At 36.1% G+C, this 24,230-nt stretch overlaps 1 protein-coding gene across 3 annotated transcripts in view; it reads left to right on the top strand.

The window, feature by feature from the left end:
• The window catches only part of Yipf4 (Yip1 domain family member 4), a 36,211-nt gene extending 20,411 nt beyond the window's left edge, over positions 1-15,800 (top strand). For 2 of the 3 annotated variants that reach the window (XM_004839271.3, XM_004839272.3), the window contains exons 5-6: positions 4,061-4,174; positions 9,010-10,044. In XM_004839271.3, the coding sequence (XP_004839328.1) occupies positions 4,061-4,174; positions 9,010-9,147 (252 nt within the window). In that variant the 3' untranslated portion in view covers positions 9,148-10,044. Of the gene's footprint in view, positions 1-4,060; positions 4,175-9,009; positions 10,045-15,035 lie in introns of those variants that run through there. The other variant, XM_087216488.1, reaches the window with a different exon arrangement.
• The last annotated feature ends 8,430 nt before the right edge of the window (positions 15,801-24,230 follow it).

Here is a 24,230-nt window from a genome sequence, read left to right as displayed (position 1 = left end):
CAGGTCCCCATAAGCATTTCTTCATGTGGGTTGTATCTGTCCATATTTACTGTGTTAGATTTTAAAATAATTTAAAATATATATTCATCTAAGGCTATCTACATTTTAACATAAACAATACATTTTAAAAAAAACAGCTATGCTTTTCCAAAACAAAAAAGTTAGCGAGAAGAATAACATTGCTTTAGATTTTTGCAAGTAGCTTTAATGTCTGGTTTAATGGAAACTAAACACTAGATCTAGTTTCTTCATTCAGTTTGTTATAATATATTGTTTAGGTTTAAGTATATTAAGAAAACAAAGCCTCCTGTAGGTAAATAATTGGAAAAGTGACTTTGTTTTGTTGTTGTTGTTGTTGTTGTTGTTTTTGCCCCTAGTACTGAGGATTGAATCCAGGAAGCACTGAGCTATATCTCCATCCCTTTTTATTTTTTTATTTTGAGACAGGGTCTCAGTTGACCCAGACAGGCCTCCAGGAATGCAGGGATGTGCCATCATACCCAGCTGGAAAAGAGAGTATTTTAATAGCTTTTCAGATGTGGATAGTCTTCTCTGATGCTGTATCAAAATTCAACAACTAGTGGTTTTGTTTCTTTTTTTTTAATTATTAGTACACGTTTAAGATACATATATTTGTTGTAGGTAGTTGGTATATATGTACATGACACATATAAATTTTTTTTACATGCCCTTTATCTCCCTCATCCCAACATCTCTTAGTCTACTTCCCATTTGTGAAAGATCTATCTCCCTATTTCCTGTTTTCTCTTTTATTTTGTTCTTTATTTATACTTTGGGTTTTTCATATAAGAGAAATATAATTTTAAGCTTATGTGTCTGATTTATTTCACTTAACATTATGGATTCAAGGTGCATCAATTTTTCTACAAATGACTCAAATTAATTATTTATAACAGATTAGTACTCCATTGTGGCTCCCTTTTTTGGGGGGTGGGGGTGGTACCGGGGATCTTGCGCTTGCGAGGCAGGCGCCGGCATTGCTGAGCTAAATCCCCAGCCCTTCCATTGTGTATAAATAATCACATTTTCTTTACCCATTCCTTTGTTGATAGACATATGGGCTGCTTCAGATAGTTTCTTAAAGATTTGTTGAAGTGAGGAATCTCAAAGCATGTCAATGAATTTTTGACACTGTTTCATTAAATTTACTTTCTTTTATCTTTTTTTTTTTTAATTAAATTTACTTTCAATGGCTCTTTTTTACCCAAGCATGATTTTGGAACATCATGCATAGGTGTTCTGAAAAATATTATTAGTTCACTGAGTTTTGCAGCTGTTTTAAATGTTGACTTTTTTTTATGACGGTGCCTTGCTACTGCTCTGTAGTTCAGGCTAACCTTGAACTCACTGTGTAGCCCAAGCTGACCTCAAACCTACTGTGATCCTCCTGCCTCAGCCTCCTCAGTGCTGGGATTACAAGCATGTGCCACCACACCCAGATAAATATTGATATTTTATTATATAACATCAAAAGATCACATTTATTAATATCATCACCTATCTCATCAGAAAAGACTATACTAGAAAAGTTATATAAGTGGATACAAGTTTTTTAGTTCAGATTTTTGAACTAAATCTAACATTTTATCATTTGCAACAAATTCTATGAGTTATTTTTATTGAAGCAACAGACTCACCTTATTCATTTTCAAGAACATGCTTACCATACCCAAGTTTGAATAACTAATTTATCAGTTTACAAGTAAAATTGATGTTCCATAGAAAATGCATCTAACTCAACTCTTCACTCAGTCACACGTTTTATTCCTTGGGATAATTACTGTATCACCATACAGCAGAATATTTAAAAACATTCTGAGAAGGTTGATATTTAATAAAATTAATCATTTTTAGTACACAATCACCACCAACACCCTTGTACTGAGAATTGAACTCAGGGGCTCACACATGCTGAGCAAGCACTGTACCACTAAGCTATACCCAACACACAGTTTTTGTTGTTGTTGTTGTTGTTGTTTTTGGTACTGGGGATCGAACTCAGGTCCTTGCACTTTCGAGGCAGGTGGTGGAACCACTGAGCTAAATCCCTGGCCCCCCACACACAGTTTTTTGTGGATGAGACAGAGTCTCAGCAAGTTGTCCAGTCTGGGCTTGAACTTTTGATCCTCTTGCTTCACCTTCCCAGAGCGCTAGGATCATAGGTGTGCATTTCCATGCCCAGCTCCTCCCTTTGTATTTTATTGTTTTATTTTTAGACAGTGTCTTGCCTAGTTCCCCAGTCTATCCTCAAACTTGCAATCCTCCTATCTCAGCCTCGTAACTAGCTGGGATTACAGGCATGCAACAACATGCCCACCACCATTTTTACTACATTCATACATAAAAACTGGCTGTTTTTCTCTTTCTGTAAGAATATGGTAGTAAAGGGGCCAGGGTTTTAGCTCAGTGGTTTTGCCGCCTGCTGTGCAAGCACAAGGACCCGAGTTCGATCCCCGGTACCAAAAAAAAAAGAATATGGTAGTAAAGAACATGGTAACTATTAATAAAATTTGTAGCACCTTGATTTGTGCTAAGGCAACAGCAAATTTATTTATCATTACTTGTGTCCTTGTATCAACTCAATGAAAAAGGCAAATAATGTTTTGTTAGTATTACTAAGAAAATAATTTTGACTTTACAGCCTTTTGAAAAAGTCTCTAGGAGTCCCAGGGGTCCACAGGCCACATTGAAAACCACTGCTATATTAAATATGTGATTTTATGAATGAATATAACCTAGGAATTCTAGCAGTTTATTTTGTAGAGTAGAGAGTAAAACAGAAGTTGCCAGGAGAGAGTTATGATATGTATCCTGGTTCATATCAGACTGATTCTGTGAATATCAAATGCTCCAGAAGAAACGTTGAGCCTTCTTATGCTTGGTGGAGAGATCTGCCTCTAGTTCATATTCTTCCAAGTTTATTACTTACCTCTAGTTCATCTTCTTAGCTTCCAAAATAATGTTACTGTTGTCTTATCTCCTATTCTTCTCTTATTTATGCCTTTTATGAAAAGGAGTCTTTTTCCCTTCCTTTTATTGGAGTTTCAGAAGGGAATTTTATATATATATATATATGTCTGTGTGTGTGTGTGTGTGTGTGTGTGTGTATGTATATGCTCAGTCTAACATCTGAACCTAAGACTAAGATAAACTTAAAGTAGTATCTGTGAAACTTTTTCATTCTGCATTAAAAACACTTAAAATTATATTTGTTTATATATTGTTTTTATATCCTAGACAAACCTAGTATATTTATATGAAAATAGATTTCACTACATTAATTTTTGTAATTTAGAACTTCAATATAGGAGTGAAAGTTTATTTGAACTTTCTTGAGCAGAGCACTTTGTCTCACTAAGAATCAGTTATAATGAGCACAGTAATGCCTACTTCATAGGGTTGTTACTTCAGTTGATCTTCACAGCATTGAAACCCTGTCTCAGAACTTGGAGCAGAGAGTCACTAAAAAATATTTTTCTCCTCAGTCTCTCCTGGATACCCTCCCTTCCCTCTGTATATGTGCTGCCAAAGCGAGCACTCCTCCCTTCCCTCTGGACTGCATTTGTTACATTTAGCTTCTTTGGAATATATGTTTGTGTGTGTGTGTGTGTGTGTGTGTGTGTGTGTGTGTGTGTCTGTGTGTGTATGTGTATTTTTTGTTTGAATGGGATGATTGTGGTCCCTTTAAATAATTCTTCTACAATTTAGAGAAAGTAGTGAAAAAGTATAATATAGAGGCATACTAATGGTGATTAGACATTCAATCCTGAAGTTCAAGAGAGAGAGGGCTAGAAACTTCAACTTGGGTGTCATTAGGAAACTGACCCTAATTGCAACCATGATGGTTAGTGAGAGGGCCTGGGGACATTGCAGACTGCTGTATATGATAATTTGTAGTACAGCGGAAATTGATATTTTATGCTTCCTTCTTAATTCTCACACTCATGTAAGTACAACAAAGAATATGTGATGTTTAATGATGAATAAAATGAGTTTCTTGATTTCTATGATATTTATTTAAAATTTTGAAAATTCACAGGTTGCATATGGCCAAGTTCTTGGAGTTATAGGATATTCATTACTTCCTCTCATTGTAATAGCCCCTATACTTCTGGTGGTTGGATCATTTGAAGTGGTGTCTACACTTATAAAAGTAAGTTATGTGATAGGAATTATTTAAAGTAGTTTACTATTTTCCAATAGCAAAAAGTATACTAGGCTTCTAGCTAAGAATGTTGTAATTTAAAACTTTATCAGGCAGTCACTAGTATTTTGGAGCAGAGACCTTCCTTACTGAGTTTACGAACTCATTATATTTTTTTCCTTTAATCACCAGAAATTATGAAATATGTCTGCAAGGAAAAACAAAAGCAAATTGAATTTCAGGATATTACAGTCAGAATTTTTTAATATTGAATTTTTCTTCTTTGTATTTGTAATATGAGTTCATCTGACTTAGATTTTAAAGGGAATATTTAAAATTTCACTGTAATTTTTTAATAACTTAGTTTTATTTGAATATTAGCTTCATCAAATATGGTAGACATGATTCTAATAAATTTGATTTTCTGTAATGCAGATGCTAAATAAGTTAAATGAACATGTATGTTTTAAACATTTACTGATAATATTAAATATTAGTGAATAGTAACAACTTAAATTTTTATGTTTATTAGTATTAAAAATAAATAATTGCTCTGGCATTTTATGTGTGTGTATATATATATATGTATGTATCACAGCAAATGTTTTTTCTTTTGAGAATAGAACTTTTTAAGACTACCACTTTTAAAACTACTATTTTTGGAGGGTATTGTTGTTGTTTGAGACAGGGTCTTGTTACTTCAAGTTGGCCTCGAACTCAAGGCAATCCTCCTGCCTCAGCCTCCCAAGCTCTGGGCCTATAGGCATGGGATGCACCACCATACCCAGCTTAGAACTATTACTATGTAGTGTCCACACTAAAGTGTTTTTAAATAATCAAAGCCACCTAATATTGATGAGATTTGATTTTATTTAAGGTTCATTAGCAAATTCCGGTATGAAAGAAATAATGATTCCTTTTATACTTTGGTAACTGTAGACTAATACTGTTATATAACCATTGGATATTTAAAAAGTGTGAATTTTGGAACTGTTCCATTCTGAATTAAAATCCTGGTTCTGCCCCTTTTTTTCATCTAGCCTTTTAGAGGTATCTTAACTTTTCTTATCCTGAATTTATTCTTAACAATAGCAATCTTAACAAGTTTGTTTTGTTTTTTGTTTTTTGTTTTTTGTTACTGGGGATCGAACTTAGGACCTTGCACTTGTGGGGCAGGTAGCAGAACCACTGAGCTAAATCCTCGGCTCAACAACTTGTTTTTTAAGGGTTTGTTACAAAGATTTGAAGTGTTGACAGTAGACACTCAGGTGATAGCTGCTGTTATTACAAATATAAAGGGTTATTTTGAGGCCATCTTTGTATGTTTGAACAGTTGAGAGGCCAAGAAAATCTTGCCTTTTATCCTAAAAATAATTGTTTTTGTGGTCCTGCGGATTGAACCTAGCACCTAGCACATGGTAGGCAAGTGCTTTACCACTGATCTGTATCTCCAGCCCAAACTTTTTTTTGGTGGGGGGTACTGGGGATTGAACACAGAACCTTGCTCTTGTGAAGCAGGCGCCAAAACCACTGAGCTAAATCTTCGGCCCCCCAAACCTTTTCTTTTTAATTAGCATTTTTAAAACTTCTTTTAGGGCTGGGGATTTAGCTCAGTGGTTCCGCCGCCTGCCTTGCAAGCACAAGGACCCGAGTTTGATCCCCAGTACCAAAAAAAAGAAAAACTTTTTTTAAAGTCTTACAGAGCACCAGCTAGCCTCATGCTGCTGTTTGATTATTCTAGCCTTAGTGCATGTGCCACTTTACTGAATCATTTAGAATTATTCTCTGCTGTGTTGTTTTACCTGTGTTAAACTTGCTTGAATATTTCTGAAACTACTAAAATTGCTAAAACTGTTGTCTTCTAGTCATGTTTAGTCACAGAGCTCAGATGAAAGTCAATTCTTAATCTTTACATATGAATATTATTATAAAATAGAAAATATTTTTCTATCCAAAAAAATTAGGATAAAATTGGGTTTTTAAAAATTACTTTTAGAGCCAGGCATGGTGGCACATACCTATAACCCCAGCACTTGGGAGGCTGAGTCAGGAGGATCACAGTGAGTTTGAGGCCAGCCTGTGTTACATAGTGAAGGGAGTTCGAGGCCAGCCTGAATTACTTAGCAAGACTCTGTCTCAAAAAGACAAAACCAGGGCCAGGTATTTAGTTCAGTGGCACTGCGCCTGAGTTCAATCCCTGGTACTGGGGGAAAAAAAAGACAAAACCAAAAATGATCATTTAATCTTCATTGGATAATAAGTTATTATATATGCTTCTGATTTTTGTCCAAGATTTGTTGAGAAGTATGTGCCAAAATGCTCATCAGTTAACTCTGGCATTACAGAGTTACAACCATTTATTTGTTTTGTTTTGTTTTGTTTTTTGGTACCGGGAATCAAACTCAGGACCTTGCGCTTGCAAGGCAGGCACCAGAACCACTGAGCTAAATCCCCGGCCCAAGTTACAACCATTTATAACAACAACAACAACTAATCAGGACATACAAATTTGGTCATAATTTTATTTTGTATATTTCCTTATACTTTGCTGCATGCCTCAATTTTTTTATTCTTTTCTTTTTTTAGCATACTGGGAATTGAACTCAGGGAGCACTGATCTATATCCCTAGCCCTTTTTTATTTACTATTTTATTTTTCGTTAGAGTTCTGTTTTTGTTTTTTGTTTTAATACCATAATGGAGATTAAACCCAAAGCCTCATACATGCTAGGCAAACACTGTGCCGTTGAGGTACATCCCAGCCTTTTATTTTAGTTTGTGACAAGCTCTCACTTAACTTGTCCAGGCTGTCCTCTAAATTGAGGTCTTACCTCAGTCTTGCCAGTACTTGGGATTACAAATGTGTGCCACTAGGCCTGTCTGCTGCTGCCGCCTCTTCCTCTTCCACCTCTCCTCCTCCTCCTCCTGTCCTTTCTCCTCTTCTTTTCCTTCCTCTGCCTCCTCTTCTTCCTCCTCATCTTCCTTCTTTTCTTCTTTTCTCCTCTTGGCACTATTGGGGTTTGAACGCAGGGACTTCTTACTAAACTGTATCCCCAACCCTTTTTTTGCTTTTTATTTTACGATAGAGTTTCACTAAGTCAGTAAGTTCCCCTGGCAGGGTGTGAACTTGCAGTCTTCCGAAGCCTCAGCCTCTCAGAATACTGGGACACAGATGCATACTGCCCCACCCAGCTTCTTCTTTTTTTTTTTTTTTTTAAGTTTAAAAAGCATGGTAGAAAGTTGGACTATCCCAAATATATTTTCAACCGGTCTGCAGTATCATCGCCTTTTTTTTTAAAACTTCTCTCTGTACTAGCGGTTCTCAGCTGCAGTCAGTTTCCTCCCCAGGTGACACTTCACAAAGTCTGAGGCATCTTTGAGTGTCACTGATGAGGAGGAGGGTGTTTCTAGTGCATGGTAGGTAGAGGTCAGGTGTGCTGTGAACCCCCACAATAAAGAATTATTCTCTCTAAAATGTCAGTAATGAAGTTTAAGAAGGTCTGCTTTGTCAAGCTTGTGTAACTGTTTCTGTAATTTTTTTCCCTTGAAAGTATTCTTTTATTTTATGCTGTAAAATGTCTTTGATGACTAATAAGTAGTCCAGTAGAAATAATTAGGGTAATGTAAAATCAGAAAACCACTTAATTAGACTCTTGACCAAAATGTGACCCTTTTTTCTCCTATTTAACTCTGTGCTTTTACCTATGCCTGGGGAAACATTGTGATATTTTTTTAAATATTGTATAAAATTTCACTTAATCTGTTTCTCTGCTTCTTACATGGGATTTTTTTTTTTTTTTTTTACTTTTCAGGGATATATTTTGTTTCAATAATTGGTCTAGTAATAGTCATTTTCTTTCAAAAAACTTTCCTGGTCATAGAGTAAGGTGTGATGGCACATGCCTGTAATCCCAGGTCCTTAGGATGCTGAGGCAGAGGACCATCAAGTTTAAGTCTAAAATTAGCAAACGGGCTGGGGATTTAGTTCAGTGGTTTCGGCACCTGCCTCACAAGCACAAGGTCCCGAGTTCAATCCCTGGTACAAAAAAAAAAGAAAAATAAATAAAAATAAAAATAAAATTGGCAAGTTAGCAAGACCCTGTCTCAGAATTTTTGTTTTGTTTTTTGAGACAGGGTCTCGCTATGTAGTTCAGGCTGGTCACGAACTCACTAGTGTATAGTCCAGGCTGGCCTCGAACTCACAGCAATCCTCTGGCTTCAGCCTCTCAAGTGCTGGGATTACAGGTATGCACCACCATGCCCAGAAAAAAGGTTTTAATTATAAAAAGGGATAGAGATGCAGCTTAGCATTCCCTTGCCTCAAACCCCATATGGGAGGTAGGGGTTTGTTTCACATACTCACTGGGGACACTTATTGAAAAGGCTGATAACTAGATCCTTCTCTTAGGAATTCAAATTCAGCAGAACTAAAGCAAGTACCCCAAGTTTCTTTTAATAGGAATCCCAAGTGATTTTTATGATTAAATGGGTTTGATTTTTTTGTTTATTTTTGTTTTTGTCTTCGTTTTTTTGAGAGAGGGTTTCACTGTGTAGTTCAGACTGGCCTATAACTGTGGTGATCCTTTCTCAGCCTCCCGAGTGCTGGAATTACAGGGGTGCACCACCACACCTGGCAGGTTTGGTTTATAAAGGACACATTCACAGAAGTTAAGGAACAGTAAGGATGAACACACTTTTAACGTTCTTAATAAGTTTTACTTATTTACTATTTACCACACTTGGTGGTTGATTTTTTTAAATATTGTAAACATGATTTTTACTCTATGATGTCCAAAAGTTGATTTGCTAATATGCTGCCTTTTGTCTTTTTTTTCCTTCCTTAAGCTGTTTGGTGTGTTTTGGGCTGCCTACAGTGCTGCTTCATTGTTAGTGGGTGAAGAATTCAAGACCAAAAAGCCTCTCCTGATTTATCCAATCTTTTTATTATACATCTATTTTTTGTCCTTATATACTGGGGTGTGATCCAAGTCATACATGAGTAGAAAAAGACAATGTTATCTTTGATGTGGGTTGGGGATTCTTGCTGAAGTGATTGGAGAAAACATTGTTGGTAAAATTTTACATATTTCAGATGTAAGGGCAGGTTGAAGTCTTTTTTAAACAATATTTTTTGTATTTAATTAAGCAATTGCAGTTATCTGGGATTTTTTAGTCAGAATTCTAAATTCTGTTTAATTCTTCATATTCCAGTGAATAAAATATAAAAGCATTGTGTTTTTAAGATTGTGTCAGTGTTCACCTAAAAACTAGTGCCAAAAGCACCTGGATCGGTAATTATATTTCACTTGAAGGGTAAATTTGACAACATCCTGTTAATCTAAAAGTGCAATTTTTTTCTTTAAAGAACTTACTCCTGCATTGCAGATCCTGTAGATAAATATTTATATTTATACATATATATTTATGAAATAATTCTTACTATTCACAATATATATTTCTGAATAACCTAGAAATTAAGATATTAAACCTGATGCTTAAACTTCCTTTAATTTGGCCACTAATCTTTTTTATTTAAAAATTAAATTTGTTTTAAGTTGTATTTTTAAAATTAGAGTTGCTGATATAGATTTGGATGGTGTGGGTGTGGTTTTGAAAACCAGTTTTGAATGTCTATATGTCTGATTTAAACTTTCAGTTTATCTTTGTGACCAAAGGACCAAGTGATATAAAGGATATGGCATTCATTTAAATCATTAATATGGAGAAAAACAATAATATTTATAGCATTAGTAAATATTTTTCAAGTGGTACTTCCAAATTAGAAGTTATGGAAAAAAGATAAAACCTTGTAGTCCTAAGCAATGTTATACAAAGTAGAAAACAATAAAATGTTTTCCACCTGTGTGTTTTGTTTTATAACACCTTGTCCTGTATTACTTGACATTTTAACAAGTATCAGGCACTTACTAACAAATGTATAATTTTTGCTAAGGAAAATATTAAGAAATTTTTATTGGTGAAATTTTTTGTAAATGAGTCATAGATTCTGCATATACTTTTAATTAATATTACTTGGTAAAGCAGATAAAAAATATTTTGTGCTGGAGTGTAGCTCGGTGGTAGAGCATTTGCCTAGCATGCTCAAGACCCTGGGTTCAGTCCCCTTCACTGGGGAACAAAAAAAAAAGGTTATCCTTTCTCATCTTACCTGGGAGGGTTAACTGCTTGCTGTTGTCAATATGATAACTTGGTCATCTCTTGGTATGTGTTCCTTTATCAAACTTACCCATCAGGAATATATTCAGCACCTTTGAACCAAGATGGCAAATTAGCAAGATAACAAGTCCAGATTTTTTCTTTTCCTATGCATCCCAAATATAGTAAGAAAAGTTTACTGTATTTATGTTTTTCTCATGCAGATTGAAACCAGGGGCTTACGCTGGCTAGGCAATCATTCCACTGAGCTATGCCCCTATCCCCCCAAATGCTTATTTTAAACTACAGGAAAAATTCCAGCACTTTTGTGCTAGAATACAGAAAATTACATATGCTAACTTTTAAAAACAGGCTCCAGTAAACAGCACCAGTGATATAAAAACTTCTGGAACTTAATATGATATAATAGGGAAGAATCTATGACTACAGAAGTAGCAGCTATAAGATATGGGCCGGGGATGTAGCTCAGTGGTTTCGCCGCCTGCTGCGCAAGTGCAAGGACCTGAGTTCGATCCCTGATACCAAAAAAAAAAGATAAACATTTGTCACACTTAAAAATTCCTCATTTCAATCCTTTGTTACAGTGGATTATTTGGTGTTCATAGTATTAACTGGAATGTTCCTCACAAAGCTTAGGGGTCAGTACCAGGTCATCGAATTTTACTAAATGACGAATCCAGGCATTTTCCTACTACATCTATCAAAAATGGTTTAATTTTTTTTAACTATCATTGCTTTTAAATGTGCATAAAATGTTCACTTATGTGGTTCGCATTTATTCCTAATGTTATAGGACAGTGATGGTGAAACTTTTAGAGCTTTCAATGATACAAACAGCCTGCTGCAGCACATATGCTGTAGGTTTGCCATCACTGATACAGGATAAAATGAAATATTTGTTCTAAAGGGGATATTTTTAAATAATAGCATTTAATTCTGAGAACTATTTTTAATATATATATAAATATAATTTATAATGTTTTCAGGTCAGTGAGTGTCATCTTCATGTGCTAAACTGAAAAGTAGTTGTCACTTTAAAAACGTGATTGTAGATATGTACAAGATTCAGTGCTGCTGTACTGTATTTGTAAGGCTTCCCATTACTGGGTCCAAAATACCTAACACAACTTAGGGGAGGTTTAATTTGGCTCAGGGTTTCAGAGGTTTCAGTCCATGGTTGACTGGCTTCAAGACAGCAACATCATGGCAAAAGGTTTTGCTGCTCACTTCATGGTGTCAGAGAAGCAGACCAGGGGAAAAACACCAAAAAATAAAGGAGTAGAGACCAGATTGAGTACCCAAAGTCACACCTCCATAACCCACAAGACATACCCAAAAGGGTGCTTTATTCCCTGGGCAGTTCCCAAGCCAATCAAGTTGATAATGCAATTTGTCATGTATTCCAGTAATAGTAAATGGACCACAAAAATTGTACTATCTTTGAATTTTGGGGTAATAATATTTTCTAAGTCCTATTGATTTTAAATCATGACTTCTGACCTAATAGTATTTTCTAGACAGAATTAGCCAGATATCTGTATATCCTTTGTCTCTTTTATGTGTGTGTGTGTGTGTGTGTGTGCGCGCGCACGCGCTTGATGAATGCTTCAGAAAAGAATTATGAGACATGTTTACTTGTTTCAAATTTATTATAAAATAAGTGAACTTTTGGTTAAAAATCAGTCTATATATAATCAAACTTCGTGTTAAAAGTACTTTAGGAAGATCTGTAATGTTTTATGAACTATGATAAATCGTGGTTATTTCTAAGGTCTATAAGACAGTTTTATATATAATGTATCCATTTCCAAAGACTTATTCCAAATTAATATCTTAATCTAAGAGCTTGAAATTAGTGAACATTTGTACCAACTTAAAATGCAAAGTAGATATTTTTGTTTGAATACTGTTTCTTTTTAATTATTTTCAATTTTTTGATGTAATAAAACATGAAATAAAATAATGCTTCTACAACCTAATAATTTTTTCATATTCAACAAAACTAGTTGAATATTTTTAAATGATCATTATGTATTTGTTATATTTTTGATGGTGCACATTTTAGTAGTTTTAGGCCTCAGGGAATGTGCAACTTTTGCTTTTCATATCTTATGTCTATACAGTTCTTTACGATTGTATAGCAGGGCTATCAAACATCTTAATAGAGCTAAAAATCACCCTCAGCAATTCTCTGCACAGACAGTTTAGTTATATAATTTTCTAGCAGCATTTTCTGTGTTTAAGATCTGTTGACACTTGAGTATATTCCTAAATATGATTTTTCATATAAAAATGTTGTAAATTTTTATATTTTCACACCAAATTATAATATTTTCTGAATAATTGTTATAAAATACATTTTCTTTATAACATATTGGTATAAATTTTAGACCCTACTGTTCTTTGTGGTGTACATGTTATAAAAATATTCCCTGTACATGTTATATTTTATTAAACATGAAACTTAGGGTTAGATTTCTCTTTTGAAATTCTCTTTTTATGCTGTGGTTGCAATTGATTTGGACATTAACTTAGAGAAAAAATGTAGGGAGGATTTTAAGATGGTAGTAGTGAAATAATTCCCTTCTTTTATATTTTGTATTGGTGATTACCCGGTTTTTAACATTTCTGTGTTCAGTAATTACAGGTTTTTACTTTAAAGATATTTACTTTATTGTTTATACGTGTTTGAAAAAAATGTCTAAACATTCTTCCAAATAGTTTAGTGGTATACTAATGCCCTCAGATTATTTTGTTATTCAAAATATTCATATTATTTTGTTACTCATATTCATATGAAAAAATATTTTATGAAATATTTTGAATTTAAGTTTAATTAGTATATGCTATGAATACTTAGGAAAATGAAAACTAAACATTTCTACCTGTAATAATTTTGCTAAATTAATACTAGATTATGTTAGGTTTATCAAGAAAAAAAACTAGTCTTTCTATAATAGTTGCTACTGAGCAATTTTCGGTAATAACAAAATAAGCTTACCAAGGTGTTTGTGCAACGTGAACTGAAAGTATAATACAAAATGACTGATTATGAGGAGAAATTGTCATTTGGTAAAAAAATGAAACAGTAACAAAGCCAGGCATGGTGAGGCATACCTGTAATCCTAGCACTTGGGAAGCTGAGGCAAGAGACTCACCATGAGTTCAAGGTCAGCCTGAACTACATAGCGAGACCCTGTCTCAAAAAAAAACAACATAAAAGTAGATTGCTACTTTTTACATAATAGGCATTTGTTGTAGGATAAATTATTGAAATTGTACATTTTTCTTCTATTTCATAATGATCCTACTTGCTTTTATGGAATTAACCCATTGTCTATGCAAAGTACCTCTTAAATAGCATTATTTGATAAGATTATCCATATATTTTATCCTTATGCAGAATTGCCTGCTTTGATTATTATAGTCTGCATGGAAAGCAGTAAAAGCACTTGTTTGTGATTAGCCCAGGTGGCGAGTCCCTCATAGTCAACCTTTCATGCCACATTGGGCTTAGCTAAATCTTTAACTAATACAGATTTATTTTCAGGAGATGGTAACTAGTGAGGACCTGGACGTTTAAATATTGAGGAGATACAGCATTTGTATTTGGTACCCTGAATGTGAAGGGACAATCAGTAGTGAAGTATTTACTGATTCCTTACTGTGTGCTGGCTATTACTTTGGGTGTAGGGATAAAATGATATGCAAAAAGCCAGACATGATGTCACACTGTAATTCTAGCATTCTGGGAGGCTGAGGCAGTAGGGTCACAAGTTCAAGCCCAGCCTTGGCAACTCAGCAATTTAACGAAGACCCTGTCTTAAAAATTAAAAAAGAAGGGCTGGGGATTTAGCTCAGTGGCGCTGCGCCTGCCTCGCAAACACAAGGTCCTGAGTTCAATCTGCAGTATGGCAAGAAAAAAACCCAAAAATTAAAAAAGATGGGGCCAGGGATTTAGCTCAATGGTTCTGCCACCTGCCTCACAAGTGCAAGATCCTGAGTTCAATCCCCGGTACCAAAAAAATAAAAATAAAAAAGAAGACCATACCTTAGTGAAATTATATTGTGGGGTAAGACATCCAGTTAATTTCACAAAAGTGTGAAACCTTTGCAACAAATGAGAAAAAAAAAATCTGTGGCAGTATATTATGGAGGAATTAGACAAGAGAAACCTTTTCTGATGCAGTCATGCTTAGTATTAAATTGTAGGGATAAATAAAAATAGGCTACGGTGGGAAGGGAAGGGAATACTTCCAGATAGAACAGCTAAGTCAGCACCACACCTGACATTGTAGGCTGTGCTTTCTTTGTCAGACCTTTGATTACAAATACAAGACCTGGTGGTGTGCTTTTGATACATAATGGAATACTCCTTGACTACAAAGAAGGATAAATTTGAGTCATTTGTAGTAATATGGGTGCAACTTGGAAAATATTAAGTGAAATAAATCAGACATAAAAGCCTCAATACTATATGGTTTCTCTCATATGAAAAATCCAAAATATAAATAAAGAGCAAAATGAAAGATAAAATAGGGAAATCTTTTGCAAATGGGAAGGAGGACAAGAGAAAGAGGTTGGGAGAGGGAAAGAGGATGTAGAAAGAAGATATATTATGTTCAAGGACTTTTGGGGAAATGATGGAGAAGTAAACAGTAACAAATCAGCCACTCCCAAAATTCAAAATACAGACACTGGAAAATAACAACTTGGAGAAAGAAAGAAGGAGACAGGTGGATCCCTGGGAGCAGAGAAAGACCTGAAGGTAAAATTGAAGACTACAGAAAAATTGAAGAGACAGACCATAATCCAGAAAAAGGAAGAAGGAACCTGCACTTTCTCCCTGCCTCCTGGCTCACGGTGTAAGAAAGGAAGATAAAATCTAAGAGACTGTGAAAGTGGCCAACTCCAGAGGACTCCAGTGAGAAATGTCCCAGTGGAACAGAGCACTGAGTATTGTGTGCTACAACTTTTGGTGAGTGACTTCTGTCCAAGTGACTGCCATGTTCCCTGTAAAGCATGTTGGTCAGACACCATTTTAGGGAGGGGCCAACTGAGCCTGTGACTCAAAGCAGCCATGGGTCAACGTTATCAGAGGTGGCTGAATCTAGAGTGTTATGATTCTGGGATTAAAGGTATGTGATTACTAAATTAGTCAACTGATTGGTTTGGCATAGTTCTGGGTGTGGATAATGGGAAGCTCCACCTTGGGTGTGAGTGTGAGTGCTACCTGCCCTATGGGTGTGTAGCTTAGATAGAATATAAGGGCTGCTAGAAAGAGGGCTTATACTGTTGCTTACTGCTTTCTGCTTTTGCTGCCTCCTGCCTTCTGCCTTCCACGCAGTGAACTGTTTTTTCTCTGTGATACCACCCTGTCTTGGAACCAGCCAAGAATGAACCATTATGGAATGAAACCTCTACAAACTGTGAGCCAAAATAAACCTTTCTTCCTTTAACTTTAGGTGTTGGGTATTTTGTCTCAGCAATGAGAAAAGTAACCAAGACACAGCAGAAGTAACAGAGATGTGGGCCGGGGATGTAACTCAATGGTGCCATGCCAGCCTCACAAGCCCAGGGTCCTGAGTTTGATCTCCATTACCGAAAAAAAAAGTAACAGAGATTAATGTGTGTCTAGAAAACAACAAAACAAATGATTACACAGATAAAGAGATGATGGCCATAATGGAGGAAATGGTTAGTGAATCTAGAGTATATAATAGATTTGTAAAAAATAGAGGCACTTAGGAAAGTGGTGGAAACCATGAATGTCCAACATAGGAAACAACTGGATTCCATAAAACACATTCAAGCCGATGTCCAGATTAAAAACTATTGAAAGCATACGCACCAGAATCAACCAATGTGACGATAGAGTATCAGATGTAGAAGAGATGGTTCCATCAAATGCAAGAGGTTTTAAAAATAGCAAAGGACCACAAAAAATCAATGCAACAGCTGCTAGAGAATGCAAATAATAATAATAGATTAATTGGAATCAGTGAAAAATCAGAAGATAGCCCAAAAAACTTGTTCACAAAATGGCAGCACCATTGTTATTCTGTAATCATTTTTATGAAAAAATTATTTTTTCAAAGAATGACTTTTATATTTTCTTTATTAATGTCTACTTGTATTATATGAAAATAATTTTTAAAAACTGATGGCAGAAAACTTCCCAAGCATGGAAAAAGATTTTCACATACAGATAAGGGTATAGAACTCCAACTAGCCAAGGCATATAATAGTCAAGATTCCAGAAATTCAAACAAGAACATATTATTAAAAGCTGTTACAAAAAAGAAACAAATCAACTATAAAGGAAAACCCATGAGAATCACAGCAGACTTCTCAACCCAAACTCTTAGGTCAAGGAGAGCTTAGAGTGAAGTATTTTAAGCCCTAAAAGAAAATAACCTTGAGTGCGGATTGATGTACCCCTCAAAATTATTTTTCAAAATTGGATGGGCCAGGGATTTAGCTCAGTGGTGCTGCCACCTTCCTAGCAAATGCAAGATCCTGAATTCAATCACCAGCACACACAAAAAAATTTTTTGGAGAAATAAGATACTTCCACGATAACATCTGAAGAATTCATGACCACCAAAGAGCCATACAAAAAGTTTGGAAGGATATTCTAGAAAAAGACAACAAAAACAATTCCAAGAATCCCAATAGATAGTATCCACCAGGCAAGGCAAGAAATTAAAAGTGAGTGAAAGAGAATCAACAACAGGAAAATAATGTGTTGACAAGGACATGTCAATACCTATCAGTTATAACCATTAGTGTAAATGGTTTCAATTCACCAGTCAAAAGAAAAAGATTGGCAGAATTGATCAAGAAACGAGAATCAACAATATGCTACATACAAGGAACACATTTAACTCAAGAAGAAACTCACAAAGTCAAAGGATGGAAAACAATATTTCATGCAACAGGAACCTGGAAAAAAAAATGGGTAGCTATTCTATTTACAGACAAAGTGGATTTCAACTCAAGACTGATCAGAAGAGACAAGGTCACCACATACTTGTTATGGGAACAATCCAAGAGGAAGAACCATAAATATATATGTGCCAGGTACCAGCCCACCCAACCAGACAAGCATGGTGGTGCTTTCTTGTCAGCACTCAGGAGGATGAGGTAGGATTGCCATGAGTTCCAGGCCATCCTGGGCTACATAGTGAGTTCAAGGCCGGACTAAACTACATAGTGAGACCCTGTCTTAACAACAACAAAACTAATGGATATGGAAAAATCAGACAAGCACTAATACAACTGTAATGGACTTCAATACTCCACTGTCACAAATGGATCAACTACACCAGAACTCAACAAATTTCACAGCTGAACCATACCTTTGAACACATGGACTTAGTAGATATCTACAGAGTGTTGCGTCCAACAACAAAATACACATTCTTCTCAACTGTACATGGGACTGTCTCCAAAGTAGACCACATATAACAGAACCTGCTCAAGTAAATGGAATAGAAGTTATCCCATGAATATTATCAGATCATAGTGCAACGAAGTTGGAAATAAATGGCAAAAGAAACCACATAAACACATGGTAATTGAATAATACTTTCCTGAGGGCCAGGGATGTAGCTCAGTGGCACAACACCTGCCTGGCAAGCACGAAGCCCTGAGTTCAATTCCCAGTACAAAGAAAAAAAAATACTCTCCTGAACAACCAATGGGTCACAGATGAAATTAAAGAAGAAATTATACCGTTTCTACAATTAAATGCATGTCCAAACAACATATCAGAATGTATGGAACACAATGAAAACAGTCCTATGGGGGATATTTATAGTGATGAACTTCCACATCAGAAAAACAGAGAGCTCAAATAAATAACCTAATGTTGGACCTCAAGCTTGTAGAAAAAGAGCAAGTTAAATTCAAAGCTCATATGAGGAAGGAAATTACAAAGATCAAAGTAGAAATTAATGAATTGAGCCAATAAAACAATGCAAAGAATTAATGAATCAAAGAGTTGGTTCTTTGAAAGATTAAATAAGAGACAAACCCTTAACCAACCTTATCAGAAGAAAGGAAAGACTCAAATCCATCCAATTAAGAATGAAAAGGGTGAAATCACAACACATCCTACAGGAATCCAGAAGATCATTACTATCTACTTTTTTTTTTCTTTTGGTACTGTGGGTCGAACTCAGGACCTTGCCCTTGTGAGGCAGGCAGGAGCACCACTGAGCCAAATCCCTGGCCTATTACCTACTTTTTGAACCTGTATTCTAATAAGACATTAAACTCAGAAGAAATGGACAGATTTCTAGACACATGCATTACCAAAGCTGAATCAAGAAGATATAAAACTTCTAAATAATCTAATGTCAGTTAATGAAATCGAAGTAAGAAAACTACCAACAAAGAAAAGTCCAGGTCCTGACAGATTCACTGCTGAATTCTATCAGAAATTTAGAGATCTAGTGCCAGTACTCATCCAACTCTTCAATGAAATTGAAAGGAAGCAGTACTTCTAAAGTCATTTCTGGAAGGAAGCATTACCCTGATACTGAAACCAGAGGAAGATCCAGCCAAAAAAGAGAACTACAGGCCAATCTCCTTAACATACATAAAAAATCCTCAAAGAGATACTGGCAAATGGAATGCAGCAAATCGTCAAAAAGATTATACATCATGACCAAATAGGATTCGTCCTAAGGATGCAGGGATGATTCAACATACACAGATCAATTAATGTACTACACCACAGTAACAGTCAAGGACAAAGCCACATGATCATCTCAATAGACAGAGGAAAAGCATTTTACAAAGTCCAACAGCCATTCATGATAGAAAAAAACCTACAGAAAGTTGGAATAGAAAGTCTTTATCTCAATCTGATAAAAGCCATCTATAACAAACCAAATCAATAGCCAACATCACATAAATGTTCAAAAACTAAAAGCTTTCACTCTAAAATCAGGAACAAGACAAGGATACTATCACCACTCCTGTTCAGTATAGATCTGGAAACATTAGCTGGAGCAATTAGACATGAGAAAGAAACGTAAGAAATATAGATGGAAAAGAAGTTTAATTATTTGCTGCTGACATGATAATATTTATAGATGATCTGAAAAACTCCACAAAAAGACTCCTATAATTAATAACCAAATTTGGTATTGTAGTGGGATACAAAGTCAACACTTGAGAATTAGGGCCGGGGTTGTAGCTCAGTGGTACTGCACCTGCCTGGCAAGCTCAAAGCCCAGATTTGGATCCCCAGTGCAAAATAAGAATAGCATTCTTGTACACAAATGTCAAACTCAACGAGAGAAATCAGGGAAACACCTTTCACAATAGCATCGAGAAAAATGAAGTATTTATGAATCTAACAAAGGAAGTGAAAGACCTTTACATTGAAAACTACAGTATTCCGGAAAAGGAGATTGAAGAGGATATCAGAGAATGGAAAGTAAGCTGGGCATGGTGGTGTATGGCTGTAAGCCCAGGATTTGGGAGGCTCAGGGAATAGAGTCACTGTGAGTTCAAGACCAGCCTAGACTATATAGCAAGATCCTGTCTCAAAAAATTTTTTAATTAAAACAAGATATCCCTTATTCTTGGATAGGCAGAACCAGTATACTGAAAATGGCCAGACTTCCAAAACTCTTGTACAGATTTAATACAATCCCAGTCAGATGCCAATAGCATACCTCACAGAACTAGAGAAAACAAACAAAAAACTAGAGAATACAGAACCAGAAGAGACTCAAAATAGCAAAAGCAATTCTAGACAACAAGAGCAAGACAGAGGGCAATCACAATCCCCAACTTGAAGTTATACTACAAAGCTACTGAGATAAAAAACAAAACAAAACAGCATGATAGTGGTTCCAGCACCTGCCTCAGAAGTGCAAGGACCTGAGTTCAATCCCCGGTACCAAAAAAAAAAAAAAAAAAAAAGACAGCATGGTACTGGAAAAAAAAAACAACAACAAACCAACGATCAGTGGAATAGAATAAAAGATGCAGAAACAGCCCTTGGCACACTCAGCTACCTTATCTTTGACAAAGGGCCCAAACACCTTCACTGGAAGAAAGATAGCCTCTTTAATAAATCGTGCTAACGGGCTGGGGATTTAGCTCAGTAGTTCTGGCACCTGCCTCGCACATGCAAGGTCCCGAGTTCGATCCCCAGTACCAAAAAAAAAAATGGTGCTGGGAAAACTGGCTTTCCGTTTGCCAAAGATTGAACCTAGACCCATATCTCTCATTGTGCCCTAAACTAAAATAGAAATAGATCAAATATTTAAATATTAAAACAAATACTTAATTTACTGGAAGATAAAATAGGTAAAACTCTTGAAGGTAGAGGTTTAGGTAGACTTCATGAACAAAACCCTGATCACATAGGAAATGTTACAAAGAATCAACAAGTAGGATCTTGTTACTAAGTTTTTGCACAGCAAAATAAACCACCAATAGAGTGAAGAGACATCCCCCAGAATGGGAAAATAATTTTACCAAAGGACTAAATTTTTCCTCAAAGGACTAATATCTAAAATATATTAAAATCTCAAAAAAAAGACCCCCGAAATTTAAAGACTCCAAAAATAGGCATCTGAAATGAATAGACACTTCTCAAATGAAGAATTACAAACAGCAAATAAATACATGGAAAATGTTCAACACCACTGGTCATTCAAGAACTGCAAATTAAAACAACACTGAGATCCCATCTCACTCTAGAAAGAATGACTATCATAAGAAAAAAACCCCAATAACATTCTGGTGAGGCTATGGGAAAAAAGGAACCCTTCTACACCGTTGGTGGGAGTGTAAATGGATACAACCACTATGGAAATCAGTATAGAGATTCCTCAAAAAACTGAAATTAGAGGTTCCATTTGACCCAGCTATTCCCCTTTTGGTATCTTCCTGAAAGAGTTAAAAGCATCATACCACAACAATATATACACACCATGTTTATAACAGCACAATTTTTAATAGCTAAATCTTGGAAACAGCCCAGATGCCCATCAACAGATTTATGGATAAAGAAAATGTGTGTTTTATATACAATGGAGTACTACTCTGCCATAAAGGATAAACTTGAGATTGTTCCGGAAATCACAGAAAGAAATACACGGAGACACACAATTCGGGTAAAATAATAAAAGTTTACTTGCAAGCAGGCAGGACCGCCAGAAACTGGTCTGGTCAGTGTCCGTGCCAATTTTGTTCTGCTTCCCCTTTTATACCCTCTTTGGTCATTATCTCATCCCTGGTGGACTTTGTCAAGTGAGTAAAAATTCCAGTTCCCATCTAATGGTTAAACAGAGGTGGTTGCTGTTAATTGTTACAGCCATAAACACTTGACAGTTAAAACATATATTACAAATTTGCCCAAGCACTCTAACTTTGTTGCACTTTAAGGGCCATTCAGGCTAAGGTGGGCTGTTGCTTAAGCTCACCATTGTGCCTTTGGTAAATGCGACCACAGAACCGCAAGACAGACCACACACAGGTTCCGTGACTCTGGGAGGACTCTTTAAGCACAAGTGCCTCCTCCCTCTGTCTTGGTACCACAGACAAGACTGCCTATAAGTTTTCACAGCTCGTTCCACACACTATCCTATCCAGAACTCTTTCATTCACACATTCATTCAGAAGTTATCACATTCCTTCCCAGTGACCCCCTAACTGTAACCAAAACAAATGGAAGGAGCCACCTTCCCAAATGGCAAAGCATAAGGGGTGATCAGGCTCCTGCGCTGTATTTGCCCAAAGTTACAAAATACAAAATCACAAAGTGAACCAAAACAAATGGAAGGAGCTACCTTCCCAAATGGCAAAGCACAAGGGGTGATCAGGCCCCTGCGCTGTATTTGCCCAAAATTAAACCAAAAGTTAACGACTAGGTGGGTTTCCCAGGGGTTTCTCACCCAGCAAAGGAAAGAGACAGATGAGACATCAACAGCAGCAGCCCTCCTTCTGTCATCCTCTTTCTCGGGTTCAGGCAATCCATAACCGGTGAGTGGGTCTCCGTGTCCTGTTGGGGAGCCTAGGAAATTAGTCCCAGGGGCGCACCTTTCCTCTCAAGGAAATGGAGAGCTGCTCCCCCCGCCCCAGTGGGGCTTGGGCCAATGCCCAAAAGGGCTATTTCATTCCCGATTTCCTGGTCAGGGAACCAGATGTTCTGGAAATCATGGAAAGAAATACACAGAGACACAGAATTCAGGTAAAATAACAAAAGTTTACTTGCAAGCAGGCGGGACTGCCAGAAACTGGTCTAGTCAGTGTCCACACCAATGTTTGTTCTGCTTCCACTTTTATACCCTTTTTGGTCATTATCTCATCCCTAGTGGTCTTTGTTGAGTAAGTAAAAATTCCATTTCCCATCTAATGGTTAAACAGAGGTGGTTGCTGTTAATTGTTACAGCCATAAACACATGACAGTTAAAACATATTACAAATTTGCCCAAGCATTCTAACTTTGTTTTTCAGAGTTAAGATGTTATCTATAGTAAAGCTACAGAACAAAGAGTCACATAACCTTCACTTTAAACAACAAGAGCAACAGGGAAAAGCAAGTCTTAAAGGGATACATTACCTATTTTGCTTCTACACTTACTTTAATATTTAGTCTACTAAGCTGTCTAAAACTTTTTCCCTATCAAGATATTTTTTGGTAAATGGATGCACCCTGAGACCATACTTTTAAGTGAAATAAATCAGACACAAATGTTAAAATATCACATTGTTTCTCTTCTGTGAGAAACCAAAAGCACAAATAAGGACCAAAATGGATGATAGATATTGGGAAGTAGGAAGAAAATGTTCAAATGGAAAGGGGAACAAGAGAAAGACAAAAGGGAAGGGAATGGAGGGAAAAAAAGAATTAAGATGTGTGGTGTACATGTACCAAATCCCCATGATGAATGTAATCATTATGTACTGTATACATATACTAATAAACATTTTTTAAAAATAAAAATGCAGCCAGGGATTTAGCTCAGTGGTTCTGGTGCCTGGCTCAAAAGCACAAGGTCCCAAGTTTGATCCCTGGTACCAAATGGTACCAAAAAAAAAATGCTCAATATGAGTGAAGACAATGTATAATTCTTATTCACTGGAGATGATTGTTTTATTTTATTTTATTTTATTTTATTTTATTTTTTGGTACCGGGGATTGAACTCGGGTCCTCACCTTGCACAGCAGGTGGCAAAACCACTGAGCTAAGTCCCTAGCCCAGTGATTATTTTATTTTGTACCATGACCATGCATCATGTTTGCTGTGAACAAAACTAATTATTGAATTAAGTAATACTGCTAAAAACTAATAAATCTTCAAAGGAAAGAGATAATAAGGGCCAGGGATTTAGCTCAGTGGCACTGAGCCTGCCTTGCTAGCACAAGGTCCTGAGTTTGATCCCTGGTACTGGAAAAAAGAAAAAGAGGAAATAATAATAACAATAACTTTTCTATCCTAAAGTCATAAAAATATTATAACCTTGGGCCAGGGATTTAGCTCAGTGGTTCCGCCGCCTGCCTCATAAGCGCAAGGTCCCAAGTTCGATCCCTGGTACCAAAAAAACCCACATTCTAACCTCTGCTTTATCTGCACTTTTCACATTTAATACTTTAATACAGTTGTTACTTATTTTGTTTATGGAGTGAGATACGAAAGCAGTTTTATTATTTTTCATAGAAAACCAGTTGTCCCACTAACATTTAGTGAGTCAGTATTTCCCCCATTGATTTATAATGTATCAGGTTTTCAGATCTGTCAGTCTTTATGAAGATAATTTTTAGTCTGACAACCCTAGGACACAGTTCTTAGAGTTTGTCAGTTTTTTATTCATCCTTGATCTTTTGGGTTTGAGTTCATCTGAGCTCCAGTGTTATT

Source organism: Heterocephalus glaber, unplaced genomic scaffold (assembly GCF_053883595.1).
Source record: "Heterocephalus glaber isolate CG9 unplaced genomic scaffold, H.glaber_assembly_v1.0 deba00001457, whole genome shotgun sequence".
NCBI classification, from domain to species: Eukaryota; Metazoa; Chordata; class Mammalia; order Rodentia; family Bathyergidae; genus Heterocephalus; species Heterocephalus glaber.
Note: the sequence above shows the minus strand (reverse complement) of the source record. Positions and strands in the feature narration are given on the sequence as shown.